Source organism: Lipotes vexillifer, unplaced genomic scaffold, assembly GCF_000442215.2.
Source record: "Lipotes vexillifer unplaced genomic scaffold, Lipotes_vexillifer_v1.1 scaffold19, whole genome shotgun sequence".
Classification (NCBI taxonomy): Eukaryota; Metazoa; Chordata; class Mammalia; order Artiodactyla; family Lipotidae; genus Lipotes; species Lipotes vexillifer.
Window position 1 is genome coordinate 493,862 of NW_006793856.1, and position 14,749 is coordinate 508,610.

Sequence of the window (14,749 nt, forward strand, 5' to 3'; positions counted from 1 at the left end):
ATATATATATATATATTAACACATTACTGCCACTAAAATTTTAGCAAAAGGAACTCTTATTCACTAGTGGTGGGGAATGCAAGCTGACATCAGCTTTCTGGAGGGCATTTTGGCAATTTTAGCGAAGTCTTAACGTGTTCTCCTTTGACTTAAGAATTTTCCACTCCTGAAGATTTATTCTGGAAAAATCACTTTGTATACACATGGTGGGGAATGCAAGCTGACATCAGCTTTCTGGAGGGCATTTTGGCAATTTTAGCGAAGTCTTAACGTGTTCTCCTTTGACTTAAGAATTTTCCACTCCTGAAGATTTATTCTGGAAAAATCACTTTGTATACACATAAAAATATAGTCAATGATATTTTCATCTGCATTGTTTAAAATACTGAAATATTGGGAAAATCTAAAAATATATATAGAGAAAGGATTGGTTGACTATATTATGCTACGTCCAAATGGTAGAATTCTATATTATCCACTAAAAAGAGGGTAGAAGAATATATAATAAACAGGATATCTTCACAGAATATTAATACAGACATGCAAATATGCAATTATTAATTTTAATAATTACCAAATGTTAGCAGTTCTCAAAAAAAATTTTTTTAATATTTTGAACTTTTACTATATTTTTAAGGAAAACACTGCAACACTAAAGGGAATTTAAAAAGAAAACCAGGGCTTCCCTGGTGGCGCAGTGGTTGGGAGTCCGCCTGCCGATGCAGGGGACGCGGGTTCGTGCCCCGGTCCGGGAAGATCCCACGTGCCGCGGAGCGGCTGGGCCCGTGAGCCATGGCCTCTGGGCTTGCGCAAAAAAAAAAGAAAACCAGATTATCCATAGCTTTATCACCTAAATATTATTTTTACTTCCAGTATTCTCTTTTAAAATATGCAGGTTTTTGCATACATATTTTACATAGTTTGTCACCATAGTGTATATATATATACTTTGGTTTCTGACTTTTTATTTTAAAAACTTAAAAACATCTGCTTTGATATTAAATGTAAATGTAGTTATTTTTCATGGCTGATAGAACCATATTCTATCAAGTTGATATATCCAAATTCAACTATTTCACTTAAACAAGGTTAGTAGGTTGCCTCACAGTCTCACCAGCACAGGAGCTTTATAAGAGAAAAAATTTATTTGTCCTAATTTTTTACAAATATATTGATACCTTGATAGAACTTTCACCCACATTTAATTACTAGTAAGGGTGAGAATTTTCCCATGCTGCCTTACTCTCTAAATTCCCTCTTATATTTACTTTTATTATTTCTACTGGGATACTACAAAGGTATTATATTAACTGCAAATTTTCTTCCCATTCTGCTGTTGTCCTGTTTTGTTTCTGTATGTCATTGAAATTTTTCTCATAATTTTTCTGTTTCTTCAGTCAACAGAAAATTGCTACTGTACACTAATTGGGATAACTGTTCTATTTTCTACTTTTTTTTTTTTTTTTGCTTTAATTTTAAAGATTACTTCTCATCAAACTTGTTAGTAATTATATATGGTTTTCATGTATATTTAATTTTTCTCCACAATGCTTTCTAATAAACCAGAAGCACTTATTAAACAATGTTTCCTATGACTACTGTTTTATAATACTTAACATACCAAAATGTTATAGAAAAAAATGTTTTTAAAATTATTTATTTCCCTAAAATTCTATCTTGGCAATCTAAAATACTATATTAGAATATAAAAGTTTGCTTATAGTATCTGCAATTTTTTAAATGGTTCAGCAAAAAACAAACATACAGGAATTTATCTCATAACTCTATCAAGTTCTTTATGGGTTAGGGATCATTTAAAATGAAAAATTAGAGAAAAAAGATTGCTCATTTACAGGTAAACAGAGAAAATTTTTTTTCTTAATTTTAACTCCTCGTAAAACTCATAATTATTTGGTAAATATACGTACTGATACAGAAGAATAAGCACCAAGCTAGGTATGTCTCCATTTACAGTTTTATTGCTTCAATATAAAAGATATTTCAGAAAAAGACCTACCTGGCTGAGTTTTTCCATGTGTGCTACCAGAAGGGGAAAACGGTGAACCAGTGTTGAGTCATTCTCTGTGCTAACTTGTTTAACAATTGATCGCAGCAGTACTTCTCCATCATATGCAATAGGGAAGATAGAAGTCAGCTTAACAGAAGTGTGACACAGAGCTGACATCACAGCTGCAAGGAGCCGGCTACTTGATGTCTTGAAGTTTGCCTCTTGAATATCCTTTTAAAGACAAAAAGATACACCCCACTAAAGAAATACTGCATCAATACAATCCAAGTTTTTTGATATATAAAAGATAAACAACCTTTTAGTGATCTTTCCTATTTCATTCCTGATAATGGTATTTTGTGTTTTTTCCTTCTCTCTTATCTCTCAATCAGACTTCCTAGGAGTTTTAAAATTTTTGTTTTATTTTCAAAGAACCAACTTTTGACTTTGCTAATATTCTCTATTTTCTATTTCATTGATTTTGGCTCTTGATTATTTTGATCCTTTCCTTATTACTTTCTTCTTACATTGGGTTTGATTTGCTCTTCTTCTGGCTTCTTAAGGTAGAAATTTAGATCACTAATTTTAAACTTTTCTTCTTTGCTAGTAGTATAAGCATTAAAAGAAAATTTTTTTTCTCTAAGCAACACATTGGCTACTTCTCATAAATTCCGATATATTTTTATCTTCAGTGTAAAAAATTTCTAATTTCCTTCGGAATTCTTCTTTGATTCACTGGTTACTCAGAAGGGTTGTCTATTTTCCAAATATTTGGTGTTTCCCTTGTTATATTTTGCATTTAATTTTTAATTTACTTCTATTGTGGTCTGAAAACACTTTCTTTAAGATTTTAATCTTGTGAAATTTACTAAGACTTATTTTATGACCTGGCATGTAATATACCTTTGTGAACATAATATGTATACTTGAAACAAAAATGTATACTCAACTTGCACATTCTTTTCCATAAATGTCCGTTAGGCCAAAGTGGTGGATAGTGTTGTTCAAATCTTCTGTATTCCAACTGATATTTTTTGTCTAGTTGTTCTATTAATTACTGAAAGAGTTCTACGTTCTATTAATTACTGATAGTCACCAACTATCAACGTGAATTTGTCTACTTCTCCCTTTAGTTCTGCCAGTATTTTGCTCAGGGTTTTGGAAACTGATTTGGGGCATACACATTCATGAGGGTTGCAGTTTCCTCATGAGTAAATGAATGATGTTAGCATGCAAATTCATTTGCAGCTCTCTCTCCTGACTGTTTTGGAGATATAGGAGTGGCAGGGGCTACCATGAACTGTCCTTGCTCTCACTTATAGATTCAAAGAACAACCCAGCAGCTATACAACGTGCCTGCCAATTTTATAATTAAGAAATGATAAAGCAAACAGAAAAACAGTTTTTTTAACTTTAATAATTTAAGTCACATATACTAAACTGATTTCTTAATTTACCTTTTATACAAGTTAAAAAGATTGAGGTAACTGAAATATATTTTCTTGAAAAGTATTAAGTAGCATAACATATTTTCAACTGACATTTTACAAACTTAAAGTACCTGATCCAAACAATTCAGTAGATCACAAAGGCAAGCCCACTGTAAGGCAGGAGTCGGGTAGAAAGAATGAAAACAGGCAGTAAAGGTATTATGACACTCCTGAAGGACAGCTTCTAGGAGACTCAAGGGTTGACTGAGATATCCTTGGGGATCATTATCCAACTTCACCATGCAATGATCAACTCCTTCTGACAAAATTTTTCTTAGCAAAGTTCTGGTTTTTCCAATACATTCTGCCAATTTGCTAGTTTCTTCTACAACAGCTTTTCCTGCAGCTTTAAGAGAACAAAGCAGACTGCCAATTAAACAGAATAATAAATATGTATGAAAACATTCAATACAATTCAAGTAATTTCCTATATGGCTAAAAATCATAAGTATTAATAACCTAGAAATGAAACAATATAGAGATTATGTGTGGTCCAAAATTATTTCTTTTTAAATAGGACTCTTAAATGGGGGAAAAAAAAAAAACCCAAAAACCCTGCACAGGTTTCAGCATTTAAATCCAAATCAGTCATTCAAAATATTTATATCTGACAGAATCTGTTTATAACAACACCTTATTAGAGTATTTAACTTTAGTCTAACATGACTTTTTGTTATCGTAATGACATGTAATCTATTATGTTCTTTATAAGTAAATATATAAGCATCACAGCAAGCCAAGTTTCTCCCCTCAATTCAGGGGTGAGCAGGATAAATAAAGGCAGCTGGGGATCTTAAACTTTTGGTAATCCCTATATAAACCTTCTCAATGTCTCAAAACATTTTCTCCTCAAAAGCCATTTAAAAAATGTATCATACCTGACACTGGGTAAATTTCACAGGTATAGACACGCAATAACCTCAGACAACAGGTACCCACAAAGCGTAGTCTTTCTAAATCTAGAAGTGTGGCTGTAAACTGGAATCCTTTTAATCCTCTTAGTTCTTCAACTCCTAAGACTAAGGTGGTCCAGCTCCAGTGAAGAATACTCAACAATGACTCAAAACATTCCTAATCCAGAATATGAAAAAATAGATAACAATTAGTTCAAATGGTACCATAGGTTGAATCAAATGGAAAGATGACATTCAACTTGAAAAGTTTACCTTGAAGTTTGTACTGAGTTTTGGTAGCCCAAATAATAGACATTCTATTAGTTCATTCATTACATTACCATTAGGAATATCTTTGACAAAAAAGGTGAAGTAGTTTAGGCATCTATAAAAACAACATTCTTCAAGATTTACCTATTTAAAAATACATTTTTAAGTTAAAGAAGTTAAAAAACTTTTTAAGTTTTAAGTTGCTACCAACCTATCTAGTTTATCATATAAATAAAGAAAAAAAAGAAAAACACTTATAAACACGTTTACTTGAAAGAAAAATTAAACTCTATATTGTCAATGTAGTATTAAGTATATAAATGAAAGTATTTTAAGCATTTTAATAATCTTTGAATATAATAAAGTATTCCAGTATTAGATATCAGTGACAATATCAAATAAGTTTTTTGCCTACATATTAAATTTTACAATACAAGCTACAGCCAAATCTTGATAAACAAGTTAACAGAAGTTTAAAATTGACTAGAAAATACAAAAACACACTTATTTGGATCTTTAAAAATTCTAGAATATGAGTTTAGGGTGGTGAGCATCCCTTGCTATTCTAGTTGGCCTGTGGGTTTTATCATGCTTATGATGACAGATACTTGATGAATCTCAAAGTAAAGCACTTATTCCCTCATCCCCACCAAATATCAGTCCTCTGGTATGGCAAAACCAAGAATAAAGGTTTGTACTTTAACACTGTAAAGAAATGAATGAGTAAGTTTCTTATACAAAGATTACAATTACCTAATGACCACAAAATCACTTAGACATAAATATAAAAGAATTACTACACACAGATAAAAGAGATCACTGAAAAAGACATAACAGAGGCAAAGATACTTATTTGGATCAAAAGATAACAAACTGATCTTAATACTAAAAGGATGCCAAGGTACCAAGGAGCCAAAGCTCTTAAGAACCTCTTATTCAAAGCACACCCTCTGTTGGAAGATGAATTTGACATGATATATCAAAATTTAAATGAGCCCACCTCCAGTAGAAATAGTCACAGAAGTACGCAAGTATCAAAGACACATGTGTACAGATATGGATACACAGTCGGTCCTCTGTATTCACAGGTTTTGCATCTGCAGATTCAACCAACCAGGGATCGAAAATATTCAGAAAAGAAAAAGTTCCAGAAAGTTCCAAAAAGCAAAACTTGAATCATTGCCAGCTATTTACATAGCGTTTACATTGTATTAGGTATTATATGTAAGCTGGAGATGATTTAAAGTACACAGGAGGATGAGTGTAGGTTATATGCAAGCACTGTGCTATTTTATATAATGGACTTGAGCATCCAGGAATTTTGGTATCTGTGGGGGGGGGGTACTGGAACCAATTCCCCCTCAAATACCAAGGGACAACTGTAATAGTGAAAAATGAGAAACAAACAGTCCTCTGGCAGGAATAGAACTGGATAAATTAGAGTACACCATTCTACGGAATACTAAGCAAACATTAAAAAAATTCAGATAGAGCCAAATGTATTAACATGGAATATATCCGGAGCGTATTTGATGAAATTTTTATCATTAATCCAGAGAAAACCATAATTCGAAAAGATATATGTACCCCAATGTTCACAGCAGCCCTAGTGCTGCTATTACAGATGAATGGATAAAGAAGGAACGTAATAGAATGGAATTGAATGGAATATTACTCAGCCATAAAAAAGAATGAAATAATGCCATTTGCAGCAACATGGATGGACCTAGATATTACCACACTAACTGAAGTAAGTCAGACAGAGAAAGACAAATATCATATGATATTGCTTATATGTGGAATCTAAAAAAAAAAATGATACAAATGAACTTATATACAAAACAGAAACAGACCCATAGACATAGGAAACAAACTTATGGTTACCAAAAGGGAAAAGGGGAGAGGGATAAATTAGGAGTTTGGGCTTAGCGTATACACACTGCTATATATAAAATAGATAACCAACAAAGACCTACTGTATAGCACAGGGAATATACTCAATATTTTGTAATAACCTATAAGGGAAAAGAATCTAAAAAAAAAATATATATATATATATATAAAACTGAATCACTTTGCTCTACATCTGAAACTAACACAGCATTGTAAATCAACTATAATTGAATAAAAAAATAAATAAAAGAAAAATCATGTCATTTGTGAAGTTTTACTACCATCTTTAAAAAAAAAGAAATTTTTAAAAAGTAATAGGCAGAACTTTAAGCATGATCAAAAACAAACAAGAAGTCTATATAGCATACAGTAAACAGACTAATAAATTTGTTTATGTACAAAAAATAGTCTGGAAGAATATACATCCGAATGGAAACAGCAGTTACATATGGCGATAAAAGGGTGATGGGAAAAGAACTTCAATATAATTTTAGTATAGTTTTAACCCTATTCCCACCAGGGACGTGTATTAGTTTTGTGGTTTAAAAAAAAAAAACTAAGAAGAAAAGGGGAAAAAAGCCTTCTCCCTATGCATTTTACTAACATGACAGACTACCAGCTACATTAATAAATCATATTCATACAGAGCCTTACAAATTAAATAGAATTTTTATATCCCTTGACCCAGAAATTCATAAGGATGCTATGATATAGTCGAGATAACCTTCCTAAGAGTCCTCAACTAACAAATGAAAGAGCAAGAATTTAACTCAGACTTCCTGAGCTGAAACACCATGGTGTTTCAATTACATCTTATTGGCTTTCCATTCTACACTGGTAACCCCAATGGCATCACGTCTTTAAATGTCCGAAGGGGATGGTCAGGTAATTCAACAAAGTCCTTAGTTAGATATATGACCCTTCTACTTAATTCTTTAGCATTAGAGTAACATTCTTGGTTAATATCACTCAACTTTTCCTTCACTTTCTACCTCCTTCAGCATATGTGTTCATACATAATTTATAAGAAAATTCACCATGTATTTCAGAAATAGCAAGGTATGTTAAAATCAGTCACTATCTCTATTTTCCATTATTTAATGTGCATATTCTTTGGCCTGGGATGTCAAAGCTAATATAAACAAATCTGAATTATAAAGCTATGCTAAGATAAACTCTTAGAAAAGTGGCTAAATGCTAAACATCAAAACAAAACTCAGCACTGGACAGAAAAGCTGAAATTTTTAAAAATGGCTTACCACTGAGACAGTTCTTGCAAAAGATCTCTTTAAAATATGTACAGGTTCACTGGTTTGCTGTTTGCCTTTTGAAGCACTGCCATCACTGGTTGGAAGTCTGAAGGTAGCATACATACATAAATTTATGTTGGAAAGTCCACCGACATTTTTATTCTCAAATATACATTTTTGCAATGGCAAAACAAATTAAACATTTAAGCATTTTTGTTAGGCAAAATCCCAATATGGGGCTTTTTACAAACATTTTCCAATGCTAAGCAAAATTTTTAGCACGTAAGTACCTCATCTTCTAAATCTCACCTTTGTAAGACTGGGGAGTAGAAACTCTCTTCTCTTACTAGACAACGTTATGTAACTTATGTTCTCTAGTAATGTTACTATTAAATGCTACCATTAAAGAGTTACTCAACCACTGTACCCATGAGTAGTCCAAGCAACTTGCTATGTTCATAATGCTACATATTACAAATACTGACTATAGCAGATTGCATAAAAACAAACAAAAATATCCTCTTGGAAAAAGTGAGGTTATATACCATCTAGATTCTTAAAGATATTAGTATAAAAGATATAGAAGACAGAGAATCACTGTTCTAAAGGTACTGCCTTTGATTTTTACTATTTAAAGTAAGAATGCCAGTTTTTAGTGAGGGTTTATATCTATTTAAATTCTTTAATCTAAAAATTATTGCAGTAGGGCTTCCCTGGTGGCGCAGTGGTTGGGAGTCTGCCTGCCAATGCAGGGGATACGGGTTCGTGCCCCAGTCCGGGAACATCCCACATGCCGCGGAGCGGCTGGGCCCGTGAGCCATGGCCGCTGAGCCTGCGCGTCCGGAGCCTGTCCTCCGCAGCGGGAGAGGCCACAGCGGTGGGAGTCCCGCATACCGCAAAAAAAAAATAATAAAATTTAAAAAAATAAAAATTATTGCAGTAATCACCTAGATATAGATGGGCACACACATAGGCATTGTTCCCATATATGTCTCAATTACCATGAAGTAATTAAAATTCTTAAATAATGTTAAAATATAATAGTATTATCATATGAGCAAGTTGTTATTTGATATTTTAAAGGTGGAAATTTTTCAGCAGTAAGGGATTTTCCAATTCATTCCATCACAAGATGAACAAGAAATATAAAACTGTAGAACAAATCAACCAGGCCTACATCTAAAATCCCCACCTAACACTCAGATTTCATTTCTCTAAGATAAATTTTATTATTTTAAAGTTTACAACATTCTGAAATTGGTAAGAAAATCAACAGGTTTAAAAAATAAGTTATTAAAATACTGTTATAGGCATAATACAGATAATCTGAGTCATTAGAGATATTTTATTAAAATTAACTTGAGGTAAAGAAATGTTTAAAAATATACAAAACATAAATTAAATGTTTGTATTAAATGTAGCTAAATGCTTCAAATAATTTCTCCCTTATTATGCCATATATATTACAGTGATCCTAGCTCATTATATTAAAAGAATAAACCATGTTGATTATAAATACGCTAAATACCTGTATAATAATTGAGGTATCTGACCAGCATTAACATCTGTACCATTATTTGATTTCTTTGAACTCTTAAATTGGAAAACAACCCTAAGAAGAGAAAAAATAACAATATAACCAAAGACAACACTATTCAAGATTCATGGAAGGGAATGAAAAGTTTAACAATCATGCTTTCAAATCTTACATTACTGAAGAGAGATTCATTCTTTAAGGCCAAAAATACACTTAAAAAGACACGTCTGATTTTAATTCTAGCTCTGAATGCCTTAATGGGTTAAATGAAAGAGTTGAACCTGATTGGGAGCTCCTAGGTGAGTAGCTGCTCTGCTCCCTCCCTCCTGGTTAAAGCTCAACTTTAACCAGAACAATAAGCTTCTAACAAAATATTTCAACTTACAGTTTAAAATCTGCTTAAATAGATACAACATAAACTTTATCTTCAAAATGCTATGATATTCCAAGGTTGAATGAACTGTATATGGGAATCATACAGTCCAGGACCAAAGCACTCTCCCCAGTTCTACCATACAATCTTAGAGTAGGCTGAAAATGATATGTTACAACAATAGACTTAATTTATCTTCAGCATTCTACTTGAACATTCAGGAACACAGAATTCACCTCATAAATTAGTCTGCTCTTTTTCTGGTCAGCTCTCTTACGAGCTGAATGAAACTATATGAAATACATGATTACATAACTTCTACCCATTTCAAACAGTTTATGCTCAAGAATAATAAAGAATAAATTGAATTTCTCTTATAAATGATGGTCCTTTCACATGAATCAGAGTACAGAGTATAGAGAAGGCTGGACTTAGGGTCAAGAAACTCCAGGCCCAGATTTCGTTCTGCCACACAGTAGCCATACAGTTTGACGCAAATCGTTTCACCTTTTGTCTCTCTATTCCCGAGTGTAAAAACGGGGCTAATAACCACTTCACAAAGTTACTGAGGGCATCAAACAAGATAATATAAATGAAAGTATTTTATAAACTGGGAAGTGCTCTATACTTGAAATTTACACGGTAAATTTCCCTTTACATTTTATTAAAACTGTAGCATCTCATATCATTAAGGCTTTGCAATTTATAAAGTATTTTCAAAAGCACTGTCAAATTTTATGGCATGTATATATTTATTTTTCATGGTTTCCAAACTCCCTATCCTTGTCATTTTCCTCTGTATAATTTCTAATTTTGCAAACAAGCTTTTAAACAAGGTAACATCCAGAAATACACACAAATGCCAACTGACAAGAGCAAAGAATAGCAGTTCTATTATCTCCACATTCTGTCTTACCTTAATTTGGCATGCGATTATATGAATTTAATTTTTAGCAGGTCATATTATGCTCTAGACCTACAAAGATTTTTTACTCTACTAAAAGACCTCTGAGGGCTTCCCTGGTGGTGCAGTGGTTGAGAGTACGCCTGCCGATGCAGGGAACACGGGTTCGTGCCCCGGTCCGGGAAGATCCCACATGCCGCGGATCGGCTGGGCCCGTGAGCCATGGCCGCTGGGCCTGCGCGTCCGGAGCCTGTGCTTCGCAACGGGAGAGGCCGCAACGGTGAGAGGCCCGCGTACCGCAAAAAAATTAAAAAATAAAAAGACCTCTGAGCTTTCAAAACAATATTCCACTAACAAAAAAGGGAGTTGCTTAAGGAATACTTAAACATTCTGCTTACCCATCATCTGTGGTAATAGAAGCTTGTCCATGAGATCCACAGTCACTGCTGGGTCCTGACACTCGAGCCCAGGCTACATACCACCAGCCAGCTTGCAGGAGGACTGGTTCATCAAACATCATTGCATATTTTTCTCTAAGAGGAAAATTAATGTGTCAAAGACAATGCCTTTGTACTTCTCTGCTACATACATTTATTTTTTTAAATCCTTTATAAACAAAACATGATACACTGTATTATTATAAGATTCTTGTCCAACAACATTAAAAACCCTCCATTTTAAAAAGTCTGGACAAGAACACAAATAATGGTTACTGGTGTTACAGTGATGGCATTACATTTCTTCCTCCTCATCTTGAGTTCTAAAACTTGCTTAAATATTATAAAGTTTTCATACTAAAATAGGACAATTTTTTTTAACTGTTGTTAAAAAAAACATGCCAGCTTTGTTGGAAAACTTTGAACTTTAAGGTTCATGTATTCAGTTAAAGTCTTTCGAGAGCTCTGGAGTCAGATGGCCTGAGTTCAAGGCCTGACTTTGTAACTCGTTAGCTGGGTGACCTTGGGGAAGTTACTACTACATCTTCTTTGTGACTTAAGTTTCGTCATCTGAAAATAGGGCTAAAAACAATACCTAGCTCATAGGATAGGGCTGTTCCGGGAATTGAGTTTAGCCAAATTGTTTGGAACTGAGCCTGTCACGCAGTAACTACACAAAAAGTTTATTAAATTAGGAGAGAAAACACACGTATACAAATAAGGGCATCTGATAAAGATATACCCAAGTTACGAAGTTCTAGGTAATAGAGTGGAAGGAGTGCAAATTGGTTGTAGCTGGGACAGAGAGAAGAATAAAGATATTGAGGAAGGGGAAGACTGTCGTGAACAGATCGGCAGGGGTCTGAGAGTACAAAACGGGGTCTGGAAGTGGCAAGGTGTCCAGTTAGGTTAAAGCACTGAGACAGATACAGAAAAGTCGTAGGTGGAAAGTTTAAAAAGACGCTGTGAAAGACTGTGGAAGGCCTTTAACACCAGCCTTAGGAATCTGGGCTTCGTTAGGAGGCAAATGAAGAATATCTAGGTGATTCTCTATACATAAAACCGTACGCTGTATTTTTGACTCACAATCATATGCTCAAAAAAGTGATAACAATGGCATCTTAAGTCTTTGTTAAAAATTAATCAATCAATTAACTTTCCTGAGATTTCCCTAATCGTCATTTGTGTGTAACGTTAAGAAGTTACTGGCGTAGTATCTCCTGATATGGCCAATGCCTAGAGTGAAGAAACAGTCAGAAGTTTCTTTAGGTTTACTACTTTGTTCTCAAGAAGTATTTGTCTGTTAAAAGTAAACTCAATGCCTTACTACCATCTTCAGAAAAGATACATTTTCATTAACAAAAAGCTTCTGAATGCCACAGTAGGTTTTCTTAATGTAGTTATTTATCATTGGGAAAGACAGTATACTACCATTATCATGAAGTCCAAATCCGTTCTTTTTCTCATCATAATATTCCCTGATTCAAATCTCTAACTTGTCATAACAGTCTTGAGATAATTCTTAAGTTTACACAGAGAAGACTGATAAAATCTAAGTCTCTTTATTATTTAATGAACCTTCATAAATAAACATCCTGATTCTGGTTACCTCCTGAGAGGTTTCAGTAAAGCTGGCCACCTCTCCAAGCGTGTTATAATCAAGCAAATACTATAGGCTTGGTGTCAGAGCATACAGGTGATTTGAAGTACGACCCACTATGACTATTTGACACAGTATGCATAACGCTACCGGTAGTAAATAATTGTACTGCATCACTAGAACACTAGCATGTTTGGTGTTCTCTAAGTGATGCATGAAAATGTGTGTGCAAAATATATGTATATTTCCATCTTCAATGTAGAAACAGTCAGTTTATCTTGTGAAATACAAATATGAAGGATACTATTAGTTTTAATGTAGCATTGTTAAAAGCAACAGTTATGTCACCTAGTATATAATTTAGTTTTTTAAGCATCTGATCACAGATTACTTAAAAGCTTCTCTTTAAGTTGCATTATTCACTTATAATAAATATGTCATGTCAAGTATGCAAGGGTTACACTGAATACTGAAGAAATCTTTACCTAGCAGCACAGTCATAAGCCAACACATCAGTCTCTGCAAGAAGGTCTCCGTCAGTTTCATGATCTCCTCCCTCAGGACCTAACTCAAACAGCTGTGGGGAGAGGAGAAAAACATATTGTGCCCAGTCACTCAGTCATGCAGACCTGCTGAATAATATGTTTATAATTTCGTGTCTCCAGTAGATGCTGGACACTACAGAATGTAAAAGAGTACCTGCTTTTAAAAAATGTTATTCAGTGAAATGTACAAATCTGTATATCTAAATTAAGAAACTCATGTCTTATGGTCTGTGCTAACCTCAGTTTTCCTTATTTTATATATTTGCCTACTTAGAGCAAATGCTCCAAAAATGTTCTGTACCAGATATAAACATCTGAAGGTGAGAGAGCTCTAAGTTCTAAGTGAGCCTCCAAACGCAGTAGAATTTTGCTTCAACGTGTAACTAGCTGTGAGATCCTAGGACCCAGTTTCCTCATCCATTAAAGGGAGATGGACACTAGCAGCGCCTACTTCATTGTAATTGTCAGAATTAAGTGAAACGATGCTTGTGGAACACTTAGAAAAATACTCAGCCAAAAAAAAAAAAAGGCTAGAAAAATATTAGCTGAGGAATAATAGAAGGAAAGGATCCTTAAGAAAACAGGTAACAAAAAATAGCTCAAATGGCATGGGAAAAGGAGATAGAGTGAGGGGGATAAAACAGTTATAAAAAAAGGGGGAGGACTGCAGAGTACAGGGAAAAGAATAAAAGAGAAGATATCAAATAGGAAAAGTTATGAAATTAAGTGAAAATAAATGAGAATTATGAGGAAGGGATCTTTTTTTTAAAAAAAATGGACTAATACATATTTTTAAAACCCTTATTTCTCTTGACGATTATAGTAGGTGAACTACAAGAAAGGTGAGTAAAAGACTAAGAAGGAAGAGACAGGGACATTAAAACTTACTGGACAATTACTCTGTTAGAGGTCTCCATTTTTCAACTATATATGCTAATAGTTTAAAAATCTGTCTCCACCTCAGATCCTAGTCTGCGCCTGGGATTCCCCAGGGCAGCTCGATCTCACCAGTTGTAAAGTGACTCATCTCTCCTGCCTCCTGCCTCCCCTGCTCTGATTAATGGCACTATCATTCACCTACTCACTCAGATTAAAAAACCTGGGATAATCCTTTTTCCCAAATCTCTCCACCAGCACTGTATCTCTCCTATTGCTGGTACCAAAGCTTGCCAGTGCAACCAGTGTTAGCAGTGTTACTAGCTAGAAGAGTTCAATATGAACCAATTAGTTCTTCTCTCCATTCTCTCCTTGCTCTAACCCATATTCCACAAAGTTAAGGGTTTTTGCTTTTCTTGAATAACCCACAGCAGTCTTTTTAAAATGAGTATCTGGTTAGAATACTTCCTTAATCTAAAAGTCTTCAATGGTTTCTCTTCTCCTTCTTTGTAGCATGATATAAAGGTCCTTAAATGATTTGCCCCTAATTTGGCTCCCCTGTTTATGTTCAACAAATAATTTTGAACACATACTGTGTGCCAGGCAGGGTTCTAAGAACCGGGCATACAGGGGTGAACAATGTAAACCAAAAAAAGGGGCGGGGGGGGGGGGG

General features: G+C 34.1%; 1 protein-coding gene across 1 annotated transcript in view; it reads right to left on the reverse strand.

The window, feature by feature from the left end:
- The window catches only part of MYCBP2 (MYC binding protein 2), a 280,943-nt gene that overhangs the window by 131,886 nt on the left and 134,308 nt on the right, over positions 1-14,749 (reverse strand). The window contains exons 27-33 of the mRNA XM_007466789.1: positions 13,141-13,232; positions 11,017-11,151; positions 9,333-9,416; positions 7,814-7,910; positions 4,377-4,569; positions 3,570-3,844; positions 2,018-2,239 (exon numbers count right to left, since the gene is read on the reverse strand). Of these exons, the coding sequence (XP_007466851.1) occupies positions 2,018-2,239; positions 3,570-3,844; positions 4,377-4,569; positions 7,814-7,910; positions 9,333-9,416; positions 11,017-11,151; positions 13,141-13,232 (1,098 nt within the window). The remainder of the gene's footprint in view (positions 1-2,017; positions 2,240-3,569; positions 3,845-4,376; positions 4,570-7,813; positions 7,911-9,332; positions 9,417-11,016; positions 11,152-13,140; positions 13,233-14,749) is intronic.